Source organism: Coregonus lavaretus (assembly GCF_964263955.1).
Source record: "Coregonus lavaretus genome assembly, chromosome: 40".
In the NCBI taxonomy this organism is placed as follows: Eukaryota; Metazoa; Chordata; class Actinopteri; order Salmoniformes; family Salmonidae; genus Coregonus; species Coregonus lavaretus.
Window position 1 is genome coordinate 13,161,333 of NC_140027.1, and position 12,500 is coordinate 13,173,832.

General features: G+C 51.3%; 3 protein-coding genes across 3 annotated transcripts in view; all 3 read right to left on the bottom strand.

The window, feature by feature from the left end:
* Window positions 1–12,500, bottom strand: part of LOC311113691 (histone H1-like) — a gene marked incomplete at both ends in the record, with an annotated part of 17,881 nt that overhangs the window by 4,280 nt on the left and 1,101 nt on the right. The window lies entirely within an intron of this gene.
* LOC311113419 (histone H2B) lies at window positions 198–572 on the bottom strand (the record flags this gene model as incomplete). The annotated part of the gene is made up of 1 exon (XM_084156629.1): window positions 198–572. One exon carries the CDS (start codon window positions 570–572, stop codon window positions 198–200), a length of 375 nt encoding a protein of 124 aa, XP_084012755.1.
* LOC311113452 (histone H2A) lies at window positions 5,059–5,445 on the bottom strand (the record flags this gene model as incomplete). Its single annotated transcript, XM_084156666.1, has 1 exon — window positions 5,059–5,445. The coding sequence occupies one exon, from the start codon at window positions 5,443–5,445 to the stop codon at window positions 5,059–5,061; it is 387 nt and encodes a 128-aa protein (XP_084012792.1).

A 12,500-nucleotide genomic window follows, 5' to 3' on the forward strand; every position in this document is an offset into this window, starting at 1 on the left:
GGCGCGCGCCGCCCATTAAACAATGATACAATGTAGCCGCTCTCCGAGGCGGCGCGCGCCGCCCATTAAACAATGATACAATGTAACGCAGCCTACCTACGCATTCATTCGGTGGCGATGGAATTGCTTTTTTTACTGACAGAGTGGGTGGCTCTTAAAAGAGCCTTTGGGTTAGTAGAGCAGTCCAAATGCGCTGTTTACTTGGAGCTGGTGTACTTGGTTACGGCCTTGGTGCCCTCGGACACGGCGTGTTTGGCAAGTTCACCGGGGAGCAGCAGGCGCACCGCGGTCTGGATCTCCCTGGAGGTGATGGTAGAACGCTTGTTGTAGTGGGCCAGGCGAGAGGACTCTCCGGCGATACGCTCGAAGATGTCGTTCACGAAGGAGTTCATGATTCCCATGGCCTTGGAGGAGATGCCGGTGTCGGGGTGGACCTGCTTCAGGACTTTGTACACGTAGATGGCGTAACTCTCCTTCCTGGACTTTCTGCGCTTCTTGCCGCCCTTCCCTGCGGTCTTGGTGACGGCTTTCTTGGAGCCCTTCTTGGGCGCTGACTTTGCTGGCTCGGGCATGATGATGTCTCGTTGCTTCTCAGAAACGAATGAGGGGGTGAAGGGCGCTTACCCGTCTTATGAAGAGGAAGCTAAGCAAAGTCAGCGGCCGTAGACACTCCCCTGCTTGCTTGCTCCCTCCCTCCCTCCCTCCCTCCCTCCCTCCCTCCCTCCCTCCTCTCTATAGCCTATGCTCTGTGACCGATGGGGAATTGTGTGTTTCAAAAGGGGGGCTTTAATAGGTGTCCAAATGGCACGATTGTTGTGCCAAATAATGCTGGTGATAGAATTGCCCACTTTGGCACCGTCAGACATAGGGCTCCCATTTTGGACTGTGTGTGTGTGTGTGTGCGCGCTGTCCCCCTCTTTTCGAGCCACGTCTACCGACTCGTGGTGGCTTTATGTTGTCCAAATTCCACTATTGCTTGACCCAAAATAATAACGTTCTTACACTTTGCCACTGTCAGATATAGGCCTCCCTCTGTGCGCTAAAAGTGGACGGGACATTAGAATCCTCTAATTAATACTCCCTGTCCACTCGAAGTGGCTCATACTTTCTTACTAAATTGCATACTAAACATTTGTTGTTATATATAACACTACATGGAATGGGCCCATTTTAAGCGGATGTGGGTGGCTCTTAAAAGAGCCTTTGGGTTCGAGTCGGGGTGTTGAGGTTCCGAAGAGAGTGGGTTTAACCGCCGAAACCGTACAGGGTGCGTCCCTGACGTTTCAGAGCGTAGACCACGTCCATGGCGGTAACGGTCTTCCTCTTGGCGTGCTCGGTGTAGGTGACTGCGTCACGGATCACGTTCTCCAGGAACACCTTCAGGACACCGCGGGTCTCCTCGTAGATCAGACCGGAAATACGCTTCACGCCGCCGCGGCGAGCCAGACGGCGGATAGCGGGTTTGGTGATTCCCTGGATGTTATCGCGGAGAACTTTGCGGTGACGCTTGGCGCCTCCTTTTCCGAGTCCCTTGCCGCCTTTGCCTCTTCCGGACATGGTGTGTTCGCTAGTTGAGTTCAAGTGAATGAATGATTTCAGCGCCGGTGCGCGGTGCGCTATTATCTGCGTTTGGTCGACCTGATTGAGGCCGGCGGCACAGAAAGCGCGCCTCTGTTATATGTTCGGAGGCGTTGCAAAGGGGAGGGCGCTCGTTCTAGGGGACTAGGGAGGAGCGATTTCAAAGATGACGTGAAAGCAACTAACGTGCGCGGGAAACATACTCAAATACTGATATAGGCTATGTGGAACACAAGGCCAAACTGTGACAACTGGGAGATCAGCTAGTACACTGTGTCCCTCTCCTCATATTGTTGTTGTTGTTGTTGTTGTTGTTGTTGTTGTTGCACCTGATTCTACTCATTGAGGACTTGGTAATTTAGGTGACAGGTTGTTCAATCAGCTGTGGCTGTCCAGGCCTACAAGAAAAATGGGTCCTGTTGGGGGTAGCCTACTCTACCGCTGGAGTTGGGAAACACTGAAATGGAAGGGGGACACGCAGTGAGCAAAACTCCTAACCACATAAAAACACAGACACTTGAGATCATTAAGAGCTATAAGGAGTCCATCAACTACCTGGTCAGTCAAGTCATATAGGGGGGGATTTCATGGCCACCTGCTGGAGCAGAAGTCATGTTTGCCAACACTGGCCTTAAAATCATTAAATTTAGGAGCTATAAGGAGTCCATCAACTAACTGGTCAGTCAAGTCATATAGGGAGGGATGTCATGGCCACCTGCTGGAGCACAAGTAATGTTTGCCAACACTGGCCTTAAAATCATTAGGAGCTATAAGGAATAAATCAACTCATCATTCAAGTCATATAGGGAGGGATCTTAGCACCACCTGCTGGATCAGAAGTACCCTTCACCGTAGGCACAAGAGAGCCATCATCTCTCAACCGGTGCAATTTCCATAAGTATGTGGTAATAAAACAAACAACGACAGCTCCTCATATAGGCAGTGGTTTCACACATTTTTCTCCAAGATGTTCAAACGTTCATAGATGACCAGCAGGGTCAAATAATAAGCACAGTGGTTGTAGAGGTTGCAACAGGTCAGTCAGTACATCAGGAGTAAATGTCACTTGTTGTTAGTGTTGTAGTTCCTATTTCTACGGTGTTGCCTACCTGCAGCAATCATGATTTACCTGCAGTGTTGATTGCAATTACGTAATTTGTCAACTCATAATAACAGATGTTTTGCAAACCGTTGATGTTTAAATAAATGGATTCCCGGTGTCCGGATACCTTTTCTCTTAAGGGATGTGATTGAGTGAATCCAAAGTAAGTTGGTCTAAATACATAATAGGATGAATCATTCAGGTAAAATAACACAATGTCTATTTGAGTCGAATCAACGTAATATAATCCTTTTTACGTCTCTATCATCTTTACTCAATGTATTGGACCACATCAACTCAACTTACTCAAGCTTATCTACTCATAAAAACAAGCAAAAAGATCTACTCAACAATATGACGTGTGCTTTTGTTGACTGTAATAGCTTGAGTACATTCCACAAAGTCATTTTTTACAGTGTATCTAAAGACACGTTTGTTGTGGTGATGCACTTTTTCTTTGACGTTGAACTTGCATTGAACAGACAAATCCATTTCGTTACAACCCTTTTGTAGTATGACTTAGGAATATTTGTTGATGATCCTAATGTCTATGCGTGAATAGTGATTGGTTGTTGGTGAAATATTGCTGAGAACCCATCATTTCCTGGCCTTTTTTCACTATTGAGCTATTTTGAAACATTTGTTTTGCTATTGGATTCATAATGGTGACCTGGGACAAGTAATTAGTGAAACCAGAGTTCAGCAGTTGCCATTAAAGCGATCGAACCAAGTCATCCTAATAGGCTAGTATTAGCCTAAAGCAGGGTTTCCCAAACTCGGGCCACATTTTGGGAGTTTTTGCCCTAGCACTACACAGCTGATTCAAATAATCAACTCATCATCATCAAGCTGGGAGTATTAGAATCAGTTGTGGAGTGCTAGGGCAAAACGCAAAACGCGCACCCCTTGTGGACCCCAGGACCGCGTTTGGGAAACGCTGGCCTAAAGAGCAAATGCTGAAAGGGACTCACCATGAGGTGCAGTACCCACATTTAACCACAAGATGGCCTCCGTGCTCCATTGTAAAGTTTGGGCCTCTGCATGAGTCTCTCAGCAGCACTGCAACATGGGACTTTCAAAGTAAGTTGGCATGCAATGTTTTTTCTGGACTGCATGCAAGGCTATTATTACACACAACTAATAGTGTCAATTATTCATCTGAACACAATTCTTGTTACTATTCGGCCTATATTATCACTCGTTTCTTTTTCCCCTCCTTTGTAAAGCATTTTACTGTGTTACTATATAGTTCAAAGGAAGTGGATGATGCCAGATGGTTGTGTATATACACACACACAAACATTGAAGCTAGACTTCAGGCAACTAAAAAGGTGCAATACGTAGCTTTTAGACGTGTTAGTGAACAACATACATGGTGGCTAATGTAGAGGTGCGTGTATACATGGAACAATTGTGCCTTTTTGATGGAAATATGGAGGTGGCTCTTAAAAGAGCCTTTGGGGGATATTCGAGTTCAGGTCATCCTCATTTATGCGCGCTCTCCGCGAATACGGCGGGCCAGCTGGATGTCCTTGGGCATGATGGTCACCCGCTTGGCGTGGATGGCGCACAGGTTGGTGTCCTCGAACAGGCCGACCAGGTAAGCCTCGCTAGCCTCCTGTAGGGCCATCACGGCGGAGCTCTGGAAGCGCAGGTCGGTCTTGAAGTCCTGGGCGATTTCTCGCACCAGGCGCTGGAAGGGCAGCTTGCGGATGAGTAGCTCAGTGGACTTCTGGTAACGACGGATCTCTCTCAGAGCCACGGTGCCGGGCCTGTAACGGTGAGGCTTCTTCACACCGCCGGTGGCCGGGGCACTCTTGCGAGCAGCCTTAGTGGCGAGCTGCTTCCTGGGGGCTTTGCCACCGGTGGATTTGCGAGCGGTTTGCTTGGTTCTGGCCATGGCGCTGCTCTGACAGTCGGGAGTATAGCCTCGAAATGCCTATGTGAAGTTTATAAAGCCGGCAGTGGCGCCTGCTGATTGGACACCATCTCCCCACCACCCCGATTGGCCCGTTTCGCAGGCCTCCTCCGTTGGCCATTGGACGGGAGGCCCGGCCTCTCCAAAACTCAAACTCCCGGTGCGCGCGCAATAGGACGCCGCCGGCCCTTTACGCGCAATAATAGTCGCCAAAGTCAAGAGTGACAGCTTATAGGCACGTATCATCTAATGCTAGCCTGCTATGGCAAATGAGGCCAAGTAGGTGTTGTTGTTCATGCAAGGCCTCATGTGGGCACAGAATGTCGAAATAGTTGTGTATACACCCACTCAATGTATTGCGGTCATAGAAAGGTACTTTGCGCTTTTGGAGAGCTAGGTGGTTGGCTCTTAAAAGAGCCTTTGGGGGTTGAGTAGTCAAGTTGAAGTCGCAGTAGCGAATTTACTTGGCTTTGACTGCCTTCTCGGTCTTCTTGGGGAGTAGGACTGCCTGGATGTTGGGCAGCACACCACCCTGAGCGATGGTCACACCGCCGAGCAGTTTGTTCAGCTCCTCGTCGTTACGGACGGCCAGTTGCAGGTGACGGGGGATGATACGAGTCTTCTTGTTGTCACGGGCAGCGTTGCCGGCCAACTCCAGGATCTCAGCAGTCAGGTACTCGAGTACGGCGGCCAGGTAGACTGGTGCGCCAGCGCCCACACGCTCGGCGTAGTTGCCTTTGCGCAGCAGCCTGTGCACACGGCCCACGGGGAACTGGAGGCCAGCACGGGATGAACGGGTCTTTGCCTTCGCCCTGGCCTTGCCTCCGGTTTTGCCTCTTCCGCTCATATTGGTAGCTTGAGAAAGTCACAGAAAGTCGATTAGTTACCGGAGTGTAACTCCAGTTCTATGAGTGGAGCGGAGCCCCATAGGGGAGCTATGCTCCTAGTGGTTTACCCTCTGCCCTAAGGCAGATGCAGCCTGAAGCAAAATTATGCACACACCTACAGCCAATAGGAGTACAGGTGTCCCTATATAAGGAACCCCGTTCCCTCAATCTGCCTCCCGAGATATTATCTTCAGCGAGACTAGAGAGGGTCGGTAGGGCCTTAAGTCCTATGGGGCTCCGCTCCACTCATAGAACTGGAGTTACACTCCGGTAACTAATCGTTCTATATCGTGGAGCTCCGCCCCATAGGGGAGCTATGCTCCTAGTGGTTTAAGGCGGAGCGAAACGCTCCAAAATGTACTCCCTGCCGAGCCTAACACTTCCCATTAAAAAATGAAAAGGTCAAGCCCAGCAATGGCTGCAACCAATTCCCGCAGTACTGCGACTAAAAACCCATCAGGGCGTCACAATATACCGCGTCATCGGTTATAGACCCGCCCCATCTAGCTCAATGACAATGTCAATGGCTATTGGGCAGATCAATAGAATAGACGCCGTGCTAATCTGACTAGCAGATAGCCGTGCCTCAATATTCTATGGAACAAAATATACCAGTCATACTAAACTGAACCTCAGATAGATGACCTCACATTCTGTCCACTCAATACATGTTTCTATATGCTGACACTGTCAGCCAGGAGACATGCCACAGAATATGCTCTTCATCCGAAGCGGACCTGATAGAGACCAGTCTATCATCCTGCTTCTCCCTCCTCTACCTCAAGATTCCCCTTCAGCTGTGCTGAGTGCAATCGAGATTGGAGTTTAAAAGGCTTATTCTTGACATAAGTCTTCCTAACCAGAGCGGACCTGATTGGAACCTGTCCAAGGTCCTGCTCTGTCCTCCTTTTCTAGCTCAAGAACGCCTTTCAGCTCTGCTGAAATTCGATCGAACAAAAGAGTTAGAAAACATGTCCATAATATGTTACTTCTAATAAAAGCGGACTTATGAACTTATTCACAATCCTGCTTTCTTTCTCTATTCTGCTCATGATCTCCCTTCAGCCACGCTGAGTACAGACCGAGCCAAAGAGTTAGAAGACATATCCAACAGATAGAAACGGATAAAAGGAGACGGTGTCGACCATGACGCTGCTCTACAAATATCCTCTACCTCTGTTCCTCTGAAAGGAGCAGTAGAAGCTGCTACTCCACGAGTGGAGTGCGCTCTAATACCCTGAGGCGGTTGTTGCCCCGCCGCCTCGTACGCCGTCTCAATGCCTTCACAAAGCCAATGAGACAAACGCTGTTTTGAAAGTGGTCTACCCAATGCAGCCGCACCGTGACACACAAACAGCTGAGGCGATGACCTAACCGCCGCTGTGCGCCTAACGTAACACGCCAAAGCGCGTACTGGGCACAGACAGTGAAGCTTTTCCTCACTCCTCTCCCCATGGGGAGGGGGATGAAAAGCCCACAATTCCACGATCTGCGATCTATATGCACTGTTAATAACCTTCGGCACAAATGCCGGGTTAGGACGTAACACCGCTCTGCTCAAATCGCCATTAATGGCAAGGCAGTCGGGTCTCGTCGACAGTGCACACAAATCGCTGACTCGTTTAGCAGTAGTCAAGGTGAGCAACAGCGCCGTCTTGATAGACAGCATCTTGAGGGGTATTTGATTCAATGGCTCGAACGGCGACTTACATAGCGCTTCGAGAACCAATGCCAAATCCCACTTGGGCAGCGTAGCTCTAGGTCTTGGCCTAGGCCGTTGCGTTCCCAATAGGAAACGTTTCACTAAAGGGTGACTGAAAACACTTTTTCCGTTAAAACCTTCATGACCAGCTGAAATTGCCGCTGCAAACACTCGAATAGTGGAGGGCGATTTCTGCTTATCAAACATAGACTGTAGGAATGAGAGCACACTCTCTACCTGACAGCTCATGGGGTCCACGTCCTGTGTATCACACCATCGTGAGAAAACGTTCCATCTGCTGGTATACACCCTAGAAGTGGAACCGGCTCTTGCGCCCTGTATTGTTCTGATCACTGCATCAGACAACCCACGGCGCTTTAACCTGTCCCATTCAGGAACCAAGCCTTCAGTGGTTGGCCGATTATGGGCCATTGCCCTATCGAGCCTCCCGCCTGAGTCAACGCGTCTCGTTGATGTGGAATTGGCCAGGGTGGCGCAATCAACATCTGACTCATCTCTGCAAACCACGGAGCCCCCGGGCGATCGGGCGCTATCAGTATCACTGACAGCTCCTCTGACCTCACCCTGGCTAGCAGTGGGAGAATGCAAGACAGCGGAGGGAATGCATACAGGAGAACTTTCGGCCACAGGTAGTGCGCGAATGCGTCTCTTCCCAATGGCGGTTCGTCCTGGTTTCTCAGAGAGAACCATAGGGGACACTGCGCGTTCACACGTGACGCGAACAGGTCCACCTCGGCTCTCCCGAATTGTTCCCAAATCTGTAGAACAATGTCCGGGTGCAGACACCACTCGTCGTCTCGAGGACCCCCTCTTGACATGAGGTCTGCCCCTACGTTCAAGTAGCCCGGAATGTGTGCTGCTCTCAACGAGCGAAGGTGCTTGTGAGCCCACAGCCACAATTCCACTGCCGCCCGATGAAGGGCAGGAGACCTGACCCCTCCCTGGCGGTTTATGTGAGCTACTGTGGTTCGGTTGTCTGACCAGACCAACACATCGCGACCCCGAAGGGTAGACGCGAAGTGGGTCAAGACCAGTCGCACCGTTTCCAACTCTAGGAGGTTGATGTGACGACCTGATTGAGGCCATGCACCTCCTATCGCTTGAGACTGACATGTCCCTCCCCATCCAGTCAGAGAGGCATCTGTAAACACTGGAATGTAGGATGACACCTTGCCCATCGGGACTCCGTGCGTGAGAACGCACGGGTTCCGCCAATAGTCCAGGTCTGCTCTTAGCGAGAGAGGAACCACCACCAACCGATGACGTTGACGCACTGGGTCTAGTCTTAGTTGGGCGAACCACCGCTGTGCTTTGCGCATGTGCAGAAGCCCTAGCGGGACCACAGAGTGGGCTGCCGACATGAGACCCAAAAGTGACATGATCGATAGCGCCGTTACTGTGTGATTCGGACGACACTTCCTCAGGGCTAGTAACAATGCTGCCCTTCGAGGGTCCGAAATTCGCGCCCTCATCATTACAGTGTCTAGCTGTAGTCCCAGGTAGACAATCTGATGACTGGGCCAGGGTGCGCTCTTTTTCCAATTCACAGCAAACCCCAGACGCGTGAGATGAATCACTGTCTGTGTCGTGTGTGTGAACGCCAGCTCTGCTGACGGGGCGAGAATCAGCAGGTCGTCTAGGTAGGCTAATAGCCTTATCCCTTGACGACGCAGCGGTTCCAATGCCGCCTCCACACATTTGGAAAACGTTCGAGGTGCCAGGGCGTACCCAAACGGCATCCTCGTGAACTCGTACGCCACCCCTTGAAAGGCGAACCGCAGAAACTTTCTGTGGCGCGATTGTATCGGCACATGAAAGTACGCGTCCTTTAGGTCTATGCTTGTACAAAAATCTCCCTTCTGAACACATTCCAGTAGGCGTTTTGTCGTCAGCATTCGGAAGGGCCGTTTGGTTATGCTCTCGTTGAGAATGCGTAAATCCAAAATCGGCCTCACTCCCCCCGTCTTTTTTGGCACTAGGAAATAGGGCGAGTAAAGCCCCTTGTTCCTTTGCTCTCGGGGAACTACTGTGACCGCCTCCTTCGCCAAAAGTTCCGTAATCTCTGATCTCAGAGCGGCTACTTTGTCTGGCGTTTTCATCACCGTTTCCACCACTCCCTTGAACGGGGGTGGGGTCCGATGGAATTGGAGGGCATAACCCTTCTCTAACGTCTGTTCTAGCCAGCGTGAGAGGGTACAGCTTCGACGCCACTGCCAGCAATGCAGAGACAGCGGGTGCGCACGAAGCTGTGGTGCGTCCAGTAGGAAGGACCTGTATTCCTCTATGGCCCTCGCCGCCGCTATTCCCCAGCACTGGGTTGGTGGAATAGCCCAAGTCGGGCCCCCCTTGAAAGGGAGAGGATACGTCAGCTCGTTCTGGGTGAGTCGGGGGCTTTGATACGTTGGTTACGACCGTAACTCCAGTAATCTTGCCCTCCAGGAACGCAGCACGGGTCTGAACTGCGCTGTCTGAGGTACTGGCCTGAGACAGAGCGCTCTGCCCGGAAAGCGATTGCGTCATCATGTCATTGTCTGACTGAGACTGCCGCTTAACATGAGACTCATCCTTTACAGAATTCAATAGAATCTGAAAGGTGTGATCTCTGACTGACACCACACGGTGGTGCCACAATGCCTCTTTACTGGTCTTAGGCGACTGTTCAACGACACACTCAATATGTGGTGAGCTGCGCTCATAGCCATGGGCATTGACACGTTCAGAATAATTCGGAGGCGTCCATACCTTGGTTATACCTGTAACCCTGGTATTCCCGCTCTCCGTGAACGTCGCACGGGTCTGATCTGCGCTGACTGAGGCATTAGCCTGCAGCAAGGCGTCATTCCCGGCTAGCGGCTGCGTCTTCATGTCACATTGGGACAGAGACAGCTGCCTGCTGAATGTGAGGTATCCTGAGATAAGCCAAGACGGTGTCTTGGTATCTTTCCTCCCTTCACCTCCTGTGTGCGTTCAGCTCTGCACCTCTGGTGGGCTGAACTACGCTCAGTGTGGTGAGTATTAGCGCGTTCAGAAAGAAGTGGGGGCGCCGATACACTGGGAAACTTCGTCACCGTGGTAATCGGGCCCTCCGTGAACGCAGCATGGGTCTGAATCGCACTAACCGAGACCTTAGTCTGCGATAGTGCGCCATCCCCAACTAGCGGCTGCGTCATCATGTCTCCTGACTGAGACTGCAGCCTGCTATGAGAGGCACTCACTACAGTACTCCTTGGAGTCTGTAATGTGAGTTCTCTTTGAGATAAACCAAGACGGCGTCTAGGTATTATTCCTCCTTTCACCTCCTGTGTGCGTTCAGCTCTGCACCCCTGGTGGGCTGAACTACACTCAGTGTGGTGAGCCTGGGCGCGTTCAGGAAAAGGTGGGGGCGCCGATACACTGGGCACCTTCGTGACCGTGGTAATCGGGCCCTTCTTGAACGCAGCATGGGTCTGGGTCGTACTAACAGAGACCTTAGTCTGTGATAGTGCGCCACCCCCAATGTGGTTATTATCAGTGCGTTCTGAGAGAAACGGGGGCGCCGATACGTGGTTACGCCCGTAACCGTAGTAATCAGGCCCTCCGTGAACGCAGCACGGGTCTGAACTGCACTGACTGAGGCGTTAGCCTGAGACAGAGCGCCGTCCCGGATAGCGGTCGCGTCATCATGCCATTATCTGGCTGAGACTGCAGCCTGCTATGTGAGACACTCACTACGGCACTCCTAGGAGTCTGTAAAGTGAGGTCCTATAAGGTACACTTAATACCTTTTATATACCTGCCTTATGTGTGCATTCAGCAACGCACCATGGTGGGCTGAGCTGCACTCATAGTGGTAAGAGAGAGAGCGAGAGTGAGGAAGGTCGAACGCTCTCGGATGTATTATGGAAAAGGGGGCTCTTTCTTGACAGTGTCAAGTAGAGCCAACTCTTTATTACACACATCAACAAAAAACATTCTCCTCCATACACTCAACGGTAGAGTGGGGGGGGACAGTGGGCTCGGTCACAGCAGGCGCTGTGCCGTCTTCCGTTCTCTCCCCCTCGCCTGTCATAAACGGCGTCTCTTCTGGCCGCCCTTCGGGTGATGCCAGGATGACGCTTTAATGACCTCTCTCGCCGGCACCTCTGGCGCTGCAGGGGGGGGGCGAGGCCCGCTCCCTTGCTGCTGGAGGCCGCCGTCTGACGCCAAGCTGTAGCGAGAGTAACGGCCGCCCTTCCTCATATCCACTTCCGGGTTGGAGGGAATGGGGGGCAGCTTAATCTCCCGCTGTTTAGCAGCCCACTCAATGAGACCTGAGAATTCAGGCACAGAGAGGCTGTGGCGTCATCATCCAGGGATGTAATGACCTCACAATTTCCCGAAGGAAAAGGGGTGTTAAACATCTGGGTCAGTGTAATGAATTGTTCCAATAGAATATTCATTTCTTCCCCAATAGCCCTGTCATCTCCTGAGTCAGTGCCCTCAGATGATGCCTCAGCTGAGACTAACACTGATAGCACATCCTCAAGAGGAATATCCTCCCTAAAAATGCCCAATGCTGCTTCCACTCCTTCAAAAAAGGAGGGCGCAGCTGGCGCATAGTGGGGGATTGATGAAGCTGTCCCTGGCGTGCTGTGCCTCTCAACCCACGAAACAGTGTCGGGGGGGGTCGACAGCCGCCAAGGGGAACAGCGACATTGAGCTCTGAAAAGAGCTTTTGTTAAATGCTTACCTTGGATAAGCTAGGTGTGCTCATTGTAGGAAGACGTTGATGGCTGGATATCAACGACGAGATCTTCCTGAGTCTTCTATGGCTTCTTCAATTCTAGTCCAGTCGCTGAAGATAATGGGAGGCAGATTGAGGGAACGGGGTTCCTTATATAGGGACACCTGTACTCCTATTGGCTGTAGGTGTGTGCATAATTTTGCTTCAGGCTGCATCTGCCTTAGGGCAGAGGGTAAACCACTAGGAGCATAGCTCCCCTATGGGGCGGAGCTCCACGATATAGAACTGAATGAGCCGCTCGCCACTTCGAGAGCCGTACATATACCTCGCCACAAGAGGCAACGATTGGCCACCGGGCCGGTGTGGCCTTATCCAATTGGAGCGAGGGACAGACAGATGGACAGACAGACAGCCCTAAGCCGGTTCCCACCCACAGGCAGCGAGTGAGAGGCTACTTTGTTTCCCTCCGACTTTGTGTCATTTCGCGTGAGCGCCAAAATGTCCGAAATGACATCCACACATTATTTCTCTCCAAATGGGAAACAAACAGCTGGTGAGGGTGCACTCTTGAGTTTGAAATCGAAGCCACT